The sequence below is a fragment of the Myotis lucifugus genome, unplaced genomic scaffold (genome assembly GCF_000147115.1).
Source record: "Myotis lucifugus unplaced genomic scaffold, Myoluc2.0 scaffold_1322, whole genome shotgun sequence".
NCBI lineage: Eukaryota > Metazoa > Chordata > Mammalia > Chiroptera > Vespertilionidae > Myotis > Myotis lucifugus.
In genome coordinates, this window is record NW_005872370.1 from 36,254 (window position 1) to 51,047 (window position 14,794).

Genomic DNA, 14,794 nt, shown 5'->3' on the forward strand with positions numbered 1-14,794 from the left:
TAGACCTTGTGGAGAGGGTGTGTTCGTGTCACTGTGTACACTGTTGGTGTTCCATGGAGAAGGTAGGTGAGCATTCAGCAGCCCACAGGACTATCTATAGCTGTTATTAGGTGAGGGGAGTCAGGGAGGCAATTCCAAGAAGTGAGGTCACTTCCTAATAGAACTTGGAACCCCCGTAACCAGGCACCCACTTTCTAGCAACTGCCCAACTGCCACTCACTTGGCAAGAGACAGTTGACAGTTCAACATGTTCTCTTGTTGTGTTCCCAGTTATCAGGGCTCTGGTTCCCAGAGACCCTGCAGGGAGAGTTGTTCCAGACTCTGTAGACAGTTCAACACTCGTGCCCGTCATCTCTGGCCATTTTCAAGAAGATCCCCTCAGGTAAGTGAAGGTGGCCTGGGTCAGAACCATTCACGCCAGGCCAGCCTCCTCTGTGGGCCATCCCTGTGCAGCCCACATCCCTCCCCTTCATGTGGTGGGAAGAGGGACCTGAAGGGAGAACCGCGGGGCAGGAACAGTTTTTGGAGCAGTGGATAACCTAGAGGTCCTGCTGTGATCACATCCCAGGTCAGGGCAGGCAGGTGGAGATGGGGTTCCAGAAGGGTCCCTTATCTGTGCCAATGGGGGTCCCAGGCCCTCAGGCTGTCAAGCCTTTTCCTTTCCAGTAGACGTCTCAGTAGATCACATTCTGTGTGTCTGGAGTGGAGGGTCACAAGTTTTAGAGAACCAGCAAAACAGGGCTCTGAGGTTTTCCCCTGGTGACTGGGAACTGTCTTTATAGAGCTCCGCACAGGAGAACAGACCGGAGCTGACAGATGGGGTCCTCAACTCCATGCCCCTGGAGGAGGCACAGATACCTGAGATATCCTCAAGCCGGAAGCACCGCCGCAGGGTGAGTGTAGGTGCCCAATTGACCCAAACTCCAGAGCCCCAGGGAGTCAACAGGACCCAGGTTCCAGAAGGCACCCTGCTACTCCCCTGAGATCCCTCCTAGTGTCCAGTACCCAAAGGAATCTGGGTCCTCGTCTCCTCCATGTCAGGAGCTGGGGCCTCCCAAGGCTGCACATTGTATGGGGACCGGGACTGCTTATCACGGAGATCCATGTCTTTATTTCTGTGGGATCTGGACCTTAAAACCTTCCATTGCCATGACAACAGTGCCACCCTAAACATACCACGTCCTAATATCCAGACCCTCCACCCCAGGAAAAGCCTCTGTGTTCTCATCTTACACTGGGATGTTCTGTCAGAAATAGCACGGGTGACACTGTTAATACAAGCATGTGCTGTCTGTCCTCTGCTAAGAAAATGACCTAAGATACTAATGTGTTTCATATTCCTCACCTGCAATTCTACTTTTCCTGCCAAGAACCTTTTCTCTTATTAATGTGAAAAACTTTCAGAGCTGTGAAAAGTTTGGGTGTGTTTCTTTGATCCAAAGTGTCGACAATTGCGAGCGAGCAAAATCTCATGGGTTGAGAGAATCCCCCAGAGAATGACAATTTTGCACCTTATTTTGTACATTACAAGCAAAAGGGCAGACTTTTGTGGGTTCCATGAAATCCATGGGTGATAGATTAGGGAGAGAGGAGAAAGCAAAGTGGAGACACTTGTGTGATTGGATAAAGGGTAAAATGATAGGCACATATTTCTTTTACATAGATGGATATAGGATAGTTTCAAGTCAACAATGAACTCAATAACAAAGAAGGGATCTCTGATCTCCACAGAGCACAGAACGGAGCCTGTGCATGACCTGTCCAAAATAAGGAAAATCCAATGATATGTTATCATAGAGACAAAAAGGCAGTACACTGACTCAGTTAAGGTAAAGATTGACCTTTGTCAGGGTAGATTCCAGAAAAGGATCTGACTACCCATCATGAGCTCCTTTTAGTTAGTGTTTTAATTTCAGACCATCCTTTGTAGTTACTTAAATTATCTGAGTTTGCATGGCTGCCTTGCAGGACTTCCCTGAGCTAGTCAGGTTAGCATGGGGCCCCTTTTTCATTCACACATCCTCCTTTTGTTCATAAATCAATACAAATTATGCATTGATGATGAGTGTTAGTGTTATGTCTTGCTGACCAATGGACCATACGGGATAAGGTAAGACTATAACCTTAAATGGCGTTCAAAGTGGAATTTTTATTATTAATCAAAATAAAAAGGCAGGTGCATGGGAGGCCATGAGATTCTATATGTCCTTGTTAAAAAATAGTCTGTATCAATTTTATATTTTGAGCTAACATGACAGAGTCCCTTTGCTGCTTGTCTTAAGTTTTGGTATTTTGCCTCTAGTATAACATTTACATACCAGGAACAAAAGCAACAACATTAAAGCAGGAACACTGTGTAGGAATAGAAAATGTCTACTACTAGACAAGAAAGCGCCTAAGGGAAATAAGCATCCCAGCCAACCAAAAAATTCTTTGCATGTATTTTCATAATTGTTTATTAAGCTAATTATATGTTTCCTTCTTCATCCACTGCCCCTTGTACTTATGCTATGTTTGGCCAGATGAACTAAGACACTCTACTATTTCCTTATCATGACTGATCATTAGAATGTACTTGTCTAGTAGGTGGGAAAAATTAGCAGATATCAAAATTCAACTTTTCATATGTAATAAGGAGTGTGATAACAATATAAAAATCAGTTGATGTACGTTTAATCAATAACAGTTAGGAGATAGAAGAACAAGGTTTGAGGAGCAGTAATTTGTCAGCATCCAGGCCTTGTTGACTTCTTGGGAAAGCTGTCAGCCCCCACGGCCAGTGTTTCTCATCCTTGAAAAGTCTTCAGTCTCCATGGTGGATGGAGGGCAGTGTCAGTGACAGATGTCCATTTGTGGTTAGGCCTCTAATAAGGTAACATCCTTTTTAACACCTTCGAGAGAGTCTTTAATTTATGTGTTTCAATAAACAAAATCTCCTGGTTGTAAGTTTTGGTCCTTGAAGTCTTTGTCTCTTGGGATTACTGCGAAATGAATGTCACTAATGTATCATTCCCTATAACCTTCTTAGTGAGTCCTGGAGAGTAATGTAGAATGTCTGCTTTTAGTTTTCCTTATATTTGGAAAACAAAATGATTTAAAAATCAGCAGTATTTTAAACAGAGTCATAACAATAATATCCATCTTCTCTTCATTTATTCCCTACCCATTTTGTTGTTTATCCTGGTTATTTGCTAGTATTTTCATGAATTCAGTTATTCCTTAGAGTTCTATACTTCTTCATTCAGTTCAAAGATGTTACCTGCGTAGAAACCTGTTACTTACAGTAAGTCAAGCCCTGACTGGTTTGGCTCAGTGGGTGGAGCGTAGGCCTGAGGAATCAAGGGTCCCAGGTTCAATTCAGGTCAACGGCATGCACATTGGTGGTGGGCACATCCCCAGTAGGGAGTGTGCAGGAGGCAGCTGATCGATGTTTCTCTCTCATCAATGTTTCTAACTCTCCATTCCCCTCTCTTCCTCTATGTAAAAAATCAATAAAATATATTAAAAAAATAAAAAATAGAGTAAGTCAAGAGTCCTTTTCATTAATTTTTCTAAAGATGTAACATATTTGAAAATGCAGTAAAGTAAAACAATATCTATGAATGACAAACCCAAGTGGTATGGTTGTAGTTTTGATTGCAATGCAATTGATTAAAAAAACTGCTTTTTTTGTAAACTATAACATTTCAATGCAATAATTTTTGGAGAATAATTCTGTAAAATTACAGAAAATGATAGCAAATATATATATGTATATGTATATATTTGGATTCAATACACAATTTCAATATAAAAAGAACAAATAATATGTAAGATTTTCAAACATTGTCCATGGCTTCTTGTATTGAGAATTGGTTATAATTCATATAAACTTCCAATGTTTGTGCCACAAATACCAGGAGTCGAACTGCCAGACACCCTCACAGGGAACCATCCTCTTGGCTGGCCTGGTGTCACTGACACCAAGACCACTGTCACACCAGAGAATTTCCTATTTGTAATTTCCTTTGAATCTCTGTACATTCCTTCCTAGGGCAGGTTGAAATCTTTAGAACATCCATTTCCATAAAAATAGATGGACACAAATAGCCCAGTTATTTTTATGTTTTAATTTGGTAAAGCTTCTCAGGAAATTTCAAGCATATTAAGTAGTCCTAAATTAGTTAAAAACATTTCTCTAATAAGCAGAGAAAATAAATCCTTGAGGTATTCCAGGGCCCATTTGAATTGACTCAAAGTCACCTCCTGTTTAAAAAGTCTCTTACAATGGAATCTTTGGGGAGGTTGCAAATATACTTGTGCAAAAGATTATACCATGCACTTTTTGTAAATCTAAGTAAAGCAAACACAGACTTAGGGTAATAACTCTAAAAGATATTCATCATCCTTGCAAACAGTTGTAATATTAAATATTTTGTCCAGACTACAGACTTCGCCTTAATTTACATAAGCATTTAATCTTTGCAGGCCAATAAAAGATTATATCCTAGTAATGTCATATGGACGCTGACAATTCACCACACATAACACATAGATGAACACATATCACACAAAGACTATACACTTAATTTGAATTACTGTTTTAGGCAGAGAAATACAAGATGATTTTTATATAAAACTTTCACAAAATTTTATAGCCTACACCCCCTTTTACAAACCTTTCCTCAACTTTCACAAACCTTCTTACCCATTCAGAAATAACTATCCTTAGAGAAACTTACATTTGCCCTTTTCCTTCAAATAAGATTCTCCATACCTCAAGCCTTCTATTGTCACAACTATATAATTTCTTCCAACTTAACTGGAACTGTTAACTCTTAGGAGCCTTAATTTCCAATGATAAGCACACAAGTGAACAACCAGCATTCCTTAGATGGACGATGATGAACATATTTTAATTACACTCTTACATTCAAAAAACACACCTTCAACAAAGCACAAAACATTACGTCAACAGCTCCAAATCCATTTTACAGACCGTCTGTAATAAAAAACCCAAAAGCAGGTGAACTTAAGACTTGTCTAGAATCAATATGTCAGTATTTCATTTTGTTTCAAAATATGTAGATATTTAATAACTTTCATTAAAACTTACTATGTTAGAAAGAAATAGTTGAAATAAGCTAAAGTGATTTGTGTAGGTGGGTAAGGTATTATTTTTCTATTGGGATAAGACATATCTTCCAGAGATTTGTATTTTAAAAATGGCCAAGAGGAGAGGTCTTGGTGAACTCAGGTATTTTCACTTCAAAGGTTCTGGGACTTTGGTTGCATGAAGCCAATTATCTATAAGCCTCTGAAATGAATAGGGGAGGTTTGGGGAAGGTAAAGGGACTTGGTGGCCTTTGAATTGCTTCTGGAGGCAAACCTCTGGTCCTGTGAAGACTTCATTTGTAAAACAAGGATAGTCATTTGCAATACCTCAGGGACTGGGTTGCCACCCAAATGTTGGCAAGGGACTGACAAATTCATTCGCCCATTTTTGGATGGTTTCTTTCTATTTGGAACATTTTTCTAGTTTCCAGAAAGCACACACCTCTGAGAGGTATAAAGGCTTTCAGAAATATGAATCCTCCATCCGTCTCCCCTGGGAATGGCAACACAGGTCCCGGCTGCAAGGTAGTCTTAAAGTTAATGGTGCCAAACCTCTCCATTACCCACTTTATATTGCGACCAGGTAGGTGGTGTGACAAAAGAAGATTGGATTCTTTCTTGAGGCACTCAGGGTCCAGTTTCTCTCATTTGGTGAATATGTAGCCAAAAGAGGCCTCTCAAGTCACTGTGGGCTGGTTTTCCATCTTTAGACAGAGATATGAGCAAGCCTAGTGTTAGAGGCATGTCTGCATGTCTCTGGGCTGTTTGGGGCCATTCTGAGTAGGGTGGGGACCCTGTTAAGCCATCTCTCAGGCTCTCTTGGAAGATAATGATGAAGAAGAGGTGATTAGCAAACATTCGGTCAGTCTCAAGGTTAGTTTCCTCCTGGAAGGTCACTTTAAAATCATTACTTTCCCTATTGGTTCAGTATCTCGTTCATTTATTCTAAGTATATATGTTACTATTCGGGAAAAAGCACATGTCAGCATCACTGATTTCATTAAAAAGAAAAAAAAAACCTCACTTAACAGGTGAATTGGGGAAGATTTGATAAGCAAACCATATATATTCCCATAACATTCCCGAGTTGGAAGGAAAGAGGTTTTGATTAAAAAACAGACATTTGTAGGGAAGCTTTATTCCAATGGTGACGCAATTAATTGGGTGTTGTTAAGAACAAATAAAGTAGCTTCAGTATATGCAGGGTACTTAGTGGCTGCTCCCCCTCCCCTTTTTAAAAAATAGATTTTTATTGATTTCTGAGAGGTAGGGAGAAGGAGAGAGAGACAGAAACATCAATGATGAGAGAAAATCATCAATTGGCTGCCTCCTGCATGCCCCCTAATGGGGATAGAGCCCGCAACCTGGGCATGTGCTCTTGACCAGAATCAAACCTGGGACCCTTCAGTCTGCAGGTGACGCTCTATCCCCTGAGCCAAACTGGCTAGGGCAGTGGCTTCCCTTTTAATGATAATTTAAAATTCTCCCAAAGTATCAGTGAGAAGGAAAAACACGCTTGGAGCAGCCCTCTGCTTGTTTTTGTTGGTTTCCTTTTTCTAAATCCTATTTCAGTTTCCTATATCCCTAAAGTGTGGAGGCTTCTCTATAGGAGCTTTCTATACACCTTATTTAGTAATTCTCTTGCTTTTGCTCCCACAAACCAGGAGTATATTAATTGCAATAGGTTAAAATAGCCAGGATTACATGTTCTATCAGTTAATTTTCTCTGTGAACCAATCAGGGCCATTGAGAAAATGGAGAATGAAGCTGATTCCTCTCTGGCTGAGAGCAGCTTTTCTCCAAAGGGACTTGCCAGAATTCCTATTCTCATTTTCCCTTAAATCAGTAGGGAGGGGGAGTGGAGGAGACAGAAGGGGAAGGAAGAAGGGAAGGGAAGGAACACATCTGGACAAGGAAGCTCAAAGAGCAAAAGATATAGTGGACGTGCTATAGAAGGGGGAGGATGGGGTGTTAGCATGTATTAGCTTCAGGAGAGTTTGAAGATAATCTCTGAAGTATCTTGTTCATTTATTTTTTAAAGAGAATTTATCTGTGCTTCTCCTTAGAAGTTTCTAATTTCCAAATCAAGATATGCGTCCTATTCACTCAATCGGTTTAATTTTCAGGCCGGCATTTTTCTAGTTTTTTGTTTGTTTTGTTTTGCCGGCACAAAATTAATTTAGGCACCCAAAGACAACTGTATATTGGCCATTTTTTAGTTGATATTTTCTAGTTAAATCTTCCTACATTTACATTTCTGTAAAGCACTTGCAAGTCAAGGCTTCCTATCAGGAATATTAATGAGGGCTGGAGTCTGGGAGTTCCCAGCCATGAAGGAACAACTTCCCATGTTAATTATAGGTGTGCTTGTTGTTGTTTTTATTGTTGCTTGGTATCTGCAGAGTCTCCGCACATTTTCTAGGAGTGTTATGTAGTGGGTTAAAGTTTGTTGCTTTATGGGTTGAGCTGTAAGATGCTCACTCCCCTGGAGTCTCATTCAAACTTCTTATGTGCCTCAGTTTCTCTCCTTGCTGACTACAACAACCAGAAGGGCTACTAGCACAGCTGGACTGCACCTGATTAGTGCTCCCCCTTGAAGAGCCAATTAGTTTAATTGCAGTTGTGTGGTAATTTCCATATGGGGCTCCTGCATGTCATGAGGAATGACCTCTGACACACCCGCAAAGATCATCTAAGAACATCTGAGATTCTTGCAGGAAGGAGGATTTCCTCTTCATCTTCTGAGCTGAACAAGTTCAGCCCTCACTTGTACAGCTAAGGTGTTTGCCCAGACTCTCAAAAGGCAAATCCTATAGAAAAGCCAGGGGTAAAAACCAGTCCCATTTTCCCTCCTCTCTCTCCTTAGCCTGGAATCTATCAACTGGTAACCTTTGTTCCACCAAGAGTATTACAAAATATGGCTCACATAAAGTCAGCAGCACAAGCAAGGGAAGGTCCTGAGTCCAAGAGTCAAGTCTCACAAGTTCACCGGACAGGCAGGGAACTGGTGCATCAATGGACCCTTTGCTGGATGCCAGCACCAGGTGTAGGTCTGCAGGGTGGTGCTGGGTGAGATTTTCTGGGATCCTGCTGTGTTGTGCCAAGTAAATGTCAATGTAAGAAGCATTCAAAACTGTGAACAATTGTTGAGATTTTATCTGAGCCAAATGGTCATTTGCCTTGAATCAAAATCTCAATGGATTGAAATAATGCTCTGGAGAATGGCAGTTTTCACCTTATTTTAGATATTACAATCAGAAGTGGAGATGTATTGGGTTGCATGAAATCCATTGGATTAAAAGTACAATGACAGACACATACTTCTTTCCCATAGGGGGATATAGGATAGAACAGCCAACAATGAACAATGAACTCAATAACAATGAGGGGATTTGTGGTCTCCACAGAGCACAGAGTGTCCAAAAAAAGGAAAGCTATGTTCTTGTAGATTCCAAAGGACAGTAGAAAGTCTCCGTTAAGGTAAAGAATGACCTTTTTTAAAGAATGACCTTTTTTAGAGAAGATTCCTGCCTAGGTTCCAGTGACCCTTAAAAAGTTTTACCTTCAGAACATCCTTTGTGATAACTTTAGGTCTCTGAGTTTAAAAGACCCACACCCAGGCCTTCCCTGCCTAATCACAGGTTAGCGAGTGGCCACTTTTTGTGTGGTCGCAATCTCCTTGGATCACTCATGCCCCACTTCTTGCCACCAATCATGTCCCTCCTCTGTCCCACCACAGGAGGAAAAACCATCAACCCTGAGTAGGAAAAGGACCGGTAGGGTGCCAGCAGCTGCAGCTTCCTCACGAACCGTGGGCCTGGCCAGCACGTCCACGGTGCTCAAAACACAGGTCCCCCAGAACCTATTTGCCACCTGGGAGTTGGACTGCTCCAGCCCCAGCTGCGTGCCCAGGTGGTGTAGTCTCACTTTAAAGAAACTAGTGATCGTCAAGAAGCTGGCCAAGGACCTCAACTCCGTGGTAATTTCCGTGAAGATGCGGGACTCCAAGGGCATCCTGAGGTCCCAAGAGATTGTGCTGCCCCGTGGTAGACCAGTGCAGACCAACCTGGCACTGACCTTCTCCCTGAAGTACAACCACTTCCTCAAGGGAGAAGGGAACAAGCTACTGATCATGCTGGAGCAGAGGAAGTGCTCTAAGAACAGAAATGTCCTGGGCTACGAGACACTGGCCACTGGTGCCATCCATATGGCTGACGTCATGCAGCGAAACCCCAAGTGTGGCCAGATGATGAGCCTCTGCCGCAGCATCAAGGAACCCTCCACTACTGTGGCCGAGATCTGGATCTCCTCCCTGTGCAGTCAGCCCATTGAACACAAGGACAGTGCCATGCAGGTCAGCCGTAAGGCCAAGTCGGCAGGTAACTACGAGGGGCAGGATGAGTGCTCCTTTTCTGAGCTGCAGCCCAGCTGCGGGGGAAAGCATAGACAGGACCTGCACAAGGATGACTTGGAGAAGGGGAAGCCAAAGAAGCAGCGGCAATCAATACGAGGGAACTTGAAACAGAAAGTCCTGGCGCTGTTTCACAGGTCCAAAGGGTCAGAGAGGGACCTTCGGTCTGACATGAGGGGGAAACGCAGGAAAAGTGACCCATACATGGAGGAGGATGAGAGCGTCCTCAGCATCCCCAGGCCCAAGCTCAGGCCATACTTCGATGGCCTGTCAGACTCCAGTTTGCAAACAGAGATGTGGGGCAGCCCCAGTGACAAGACCCAAACAGAGCCTCTGAGTCTGCCCCACACGCCTGAGAATTCCTGGGCCCGGGGAGGCAAGCAGCCAAGTGAGAGGGACAATGAATTTGTGGCCCACAGCACACCCACCAGCAAGGTGGACAAGATCCAGATCTCCTCCCTGTCCAGGCCACCCATCCACCATGAGGACAGCGCCAGGCAAGCCAGTCCCAAGGCTGAGTCCTCGGACAACTACACTGAGTGCAAGTGTGAGAGCTTCTTCTCGCAGCTGGAGGCCAGCTACCATACCGCTGACCAGGAGGAGGATGACGTTGATGAGGGGAATCTCATATTCACAAGGAGCACCCTGACCAGGCAACAGAACTACCACCAGAAAGTCCTGTTATGGCTGCACACAGTCCAAGTGTCGGAGGAGGTCCTGGACCCTGAGCAGGACCATGGGGAGCATGTCCCGGAGGTGGAGGAGGACCTGGACCTCCTGTATGACATGCTGCAGAACCCCAGTGACAGTGGCCCAGACACTGAGGACGATGGCAGCGTCCTCAGCACCCTCAAACCTAGGCTCAGGCCATACTTTGAAGGCCTGTTTAGCGGCCCAGACGTGAAGGACAATCACAGTGTCCTCAGCAGCCCCAATCCCAACCTCAGGCCACACATGGAAGGCCTGTCAGACTCCAGCTTGCAGATGGAGATGTGGGGCCTCCACAGCGCCAGGATCCAAAAGGAGCCTCTGAGTTTGGCCCTCCTGCCTGAGAATACGAGGGCCCCGGGAGGCAAGCAGCCAAGCCACAGTGACTCCAAACTTGTGGCCTACAGCACACCCACCACTAAGATTCGAATGGCCTCCCTGTCCCGCCAGCCTATCTATGATGAGGCCGCTGACATGCAGGCCAGCACCAAGGCCCAAACCTCGCATAACGACTTCGCCGGCACATCTGAGAGCTCCTTCTTGGAGCAGGCGGCCAGCTACAATGCCGTCCACAGGCAGTCCCAGGAGGACAAAGGGAATCTGATAGTAAGAAGGAGGGGCATGACCAGGCAAGAGAATTACCACCAGAAAGCCATGGCATCTATGCTCATGGCCCAAGTGTCGGAGAAGGTCGTATCCTCAGAACAGGCCCTTGTGAGGCATGTCCCCAAAGTGGAGAAGGCTCTGGACCGTCGGTGTGACATTGTGGTGAGCTCTAGTGACAGTAGCCTCGACGTGGAGGAGGATATCAGTGTCCCCAGCACCCCAAAGCCCAAACTCAGGCGATACTTTGACAGCATGTCAAGTGATAGTGGCTCTGACTCAATGGCCCACAGAATTCGCTCCCCTGGGAAGCAGCTGGCACAGCTGGAGGACAACCGGGAGGCAGGGTCCTCCGCGCAGCATTGGTTCACCAAGAAGCTGCCATCCATAGCGCGCTTCACCAAGTCTCTAGTCATGCCCTCCAGCAGGTCCAAGAGGAAGCAGGCTGGCCGCCGGGGCTGCGACACAGCCCTGAATGAGTGGGTCAACAGACTGGACAACGAGAGCCCAGACCCACAGAGCCAGCGGCAGATCCCCAGGAAGCCCGTGTGTGACCAGCTCCACAACATCCTCATTTCCCAGGACAAGATGCCCGAGAACATCATCCTGGTCAACACCTGCGACTGGCAGGGCCAGTTACTTTCGGACATCCTGCAGGGGCACACGCTGCCCGTGGTGTGCACTTGCTCCACAGATGACGTCCAGGAGGCCTTCAGCATCATCGTGTCACAGATGCAGAGATACTGCAACTGCAATTCCCAGGCCCTGACGCCCTTGAAGATGGCGGTGGCAGGGGCACAGCCCTACTTCAACGCTGTGCTGCGGGTCTTTGTGGAGCAGCTGTCCCAGCAGCCACCCCAATGGCATGAATACATGCGCTTCCTGGTCATCCCGCTGGGTTCCCACCCCTTGGCCAGCTACCTGGGCTCCATGGATTGCCGCTACAACAACCTCTTCCAGGACCTGTACTGGCGGGACATGTTCAACAACCTGGAGTCCCAGAACACCTTGCAGGACACACAGGACGTTGTGTTGAGAATCTCTGAGTACGTTGCGGGGGCCAACTGTGTCTACCTGCTGCCCATCGCAGAGGCCATGCTCATGTCGAAGCAGCAGCGCCCCAATGAGAAGTCCTCACAGAAGCTCATCCCCTTTGTGGGGGCAGTGAAGGTTGGAAGAGTGGAACCATCTGCAGCCATGTTAGGAGACTCAGATGATGTGGTCCCCTCATGCTCCAGTGAGCTTCTGTCCCCTACCGGGAAGGCCTCACCCAACACACTCTCCCCCCCGTCAATGAGTGGGGGCCTGTCCTCCACCAGCCAGAGTGTCCATGCAGAGATGATGGAGCTGCAGGTCGATTACTGGACAGCAGCCCAGCCAATAGATACGAAGGGAGTAGCAGAGAAAAAACACCTACCTACCACCAAAAACACACTCAAGTGCTTCTTCCAGTCTGTCCAGGTCAGCAGGCTGCCCCGCAGTGGTGAGGGCACAGCAACACCTGCCATGGCCATGAAAGTGGTCACCAAGGAGAGGAAAAAGAAGGCGCCCATGAAAACCAAGGACGAAGATGTGGAGTGCAAAAGCCAGTGCATCCAGGGCATTGGTCGCCTGGTTTGCAAGGCCAAGCACCAGCAGAGTATGCTGCCGGTCGTCATCGATGGCGTGGAGTGGAATGACGTGGCGTTTTTCCAGTTGGCAGCCCAGTGGTCCTCCCACGTCAAGCACTTCCCCATCTGCATCTTCGCACACAACAATCCCACCTTCTAGCCCTGCCCCTCCCCCTGCCCTTCACTCTGCCTTGGCCAAGCCCAGAAGGACCCAGCTGCTTTTCTGTGAACAGTTCCGTTTACTACAGACACAGACCCTGGAAACCCATAAAGAAACCATTTTGAGTTCCAATGTGCTCACAGCCTGGAACCGAAGGGGGTTGCCCCTCACTGGGAGCTCCTCAATGATCGGTTCAGTAACCACAACGCTCTGGCGGGTGGGAGTCAGGAGGGCAGTGTTGAGCTGGAGCATCATGGAAGGTGTGTTTTGGCCTCAGGATGCCCAACATTCTCAGTGAGAAGGGTTCTGGCCTTAAAGACCTGCCCTTCCTGGAAGCCAGGACTCTGCTTCCCTGGGAGACAGCTCCAACCTGTGCTCAGACTCAGAGCTCGGCAGACAGAGGTCAAGGGCTAGCCTCTGATTGCAGCATTCTGAGCACAACATGGAGGCCAGTCAGCCCAGCCAACTGCAAAACAGCTGCCAACCAGCCAACTGGTCCAGCACCACCTACTCAGGGTTACCAGTGAACTTCAGCCTCACAGGCAGAAAGAAAAAAGACCTGTATGGTGCACACTCGCCAGACAAAGTGGTCGATTACCTGAGAAGGGAACCCACCTTCGTTCCTGTCTGTTACTACAGAACATTTGCTACCACCCAACAGCTGTGGGACCAATTATTTACCAGGTGAGCCCCTCCCCCTCCAGAGCACATGGCCACCAGGCCACCTGTTGGCTGTTTGCCTTCAGGTCACTAAAACTCCCTGAGTGTTTGTTCCTCTGAAACCTCGGTGAACCCGGGAGCAGGCACCTAGGGTTCTTGTAGCGACTTGCTGGGGTCCTCCCTGGTAAGTGTTCTCTGGGAGCCTAGACAGTGGATAGGTCTGCTGGAGGGGCGATGATTGAACCAAGTGGTCATTTTCTCTCCCTGTTGAAGAAGCCACTGCCAAATTTGTGATTCTCTTTGGGGCCTTAGGTTTAGCTCTTTTCTAATATTACAAAGAGATTGGCGATACTATTAGGGGTCTCTGTCCCAGGTGAATCCAGACTAGAGATGCCAGGGGTGAGCAGTGGGGCCCAGGGTCACCCAGCAATCTGAGATGGGGCTGGTTTGGGCTCATTCAATCAGCACATATATTAGAAGCTCTTCCAGGTACAGAAATGTTTCTAGGCACTGACCATAAGCCAGTGCTCAGAGCAGACACCAAGCCTGCACTCCAGAGCTTCCTTCTGGTCGGGAGCGATTCAGTCACACTAGGCTGCACAGGCTCGTAGTGTCCACAGGACACCTGATGTGACGTCCTCCTGGCCTCCTCTACCTATGGCTGCATCTTCGCGTATTGTGAAGAGGATGGTAGACCTCTGTTCAGCAGAAAACGTGAGTCAGTTTCGGATCAGATCCATGAGGGGAGTATGGGGACTGTGAATTCAAGATGCTGGCAAAACCCTGGATCCCACTCATGGTGGCATTTCTGCAAGAGGGCAGAGGTCTGATGGCTTCCCTTAGAAAAAAGTACACGAGTCAGAGAGCTGTGCAAGTGGATATGGGTGGTGTGGGCAAGTGGGGAGGTCAGTGGACAGAGAGCCCCTCAGACAATTCATAGCCTTCCGCTCCTAATCCCACCCAGTCTGCACCCCTATCCCGGCACCTTGCTCCCTAATCTGGTAGAACCTCCTCAGTGGCAGCTTGGTGTACCCCGCCCTGTGGGAGTTGAGTTTCAGTGGGAGGCAAAGAACCACACAGGACAGCTAGTGAATTAGGCAGCATGTAGGTGCAGGAGCCAAAGTTGGAGGTGATAGGAAGGCCCTGGGGTTCGTTTGTTTGTTCATTGGTCAGTATTCCTGAAGCACCTACTCTGTGCCAATGAGTGACATGAACAGGGTGGACACCAGCCCTCTCAGTTCTAATGGGAGGGAACGGGGACACTGAGAGAGCATGTCAGGTTCCCCTGAAGAAGGGCACAGGTGGTTAACTCATTGATCCAGAGCTGTCAGGTGGGAGGGCTTTCTGCCAACCATTCCTGGGTGACCAGGCTCATCTCTGCCAGGACTGCCAGACTGAAGGTGGACGAGGAGGAGGTCTGGCTTCTGGATGAGCAGGAGGAGCAGGCGCAGTACCCCAGGCTCTCTGAGTGGTGCAATGGGAGGGCCGTGTGGAAGGGAAAGGCAGGCCTCACATTCTGCTCCTCACCTATCTCTCTCCCCAGGGCCA

The 14,794-nt window shown here is 47.0% G+C and overlaps 1 protein-coding gene across 1 annotated transcript; it reads left to right on the forward strand.

Moving 5' to 3' along the window:
- The first annotated feature begins 9,073 nt into the window (after positions 1-9,073).
- LOC102429687 (phosphofurin acidic cluster sorting protein 2-like) lies at positions 9,074-12,586 on the forward strand. The gene is made up of 5 exons (XM_006107650.3): positions 9,074-9,642; positions 9,800-9,801; positions 10,203-10,385; positions 10,467-10,586; positions 11,076-12,586. The coding sequence occupies exons 1-5, from the start codon at positions 9,089-9,091 to the stop codon at positions 12,584-12,586; spliced, it is 2,370 nt and encodes a 789-aa protein (XP_006107712.1). The 5' UTR covers positions 9,074-9,088.
- Positions 12,587-14,794: the final 2,208 nt, after the last annotated feature.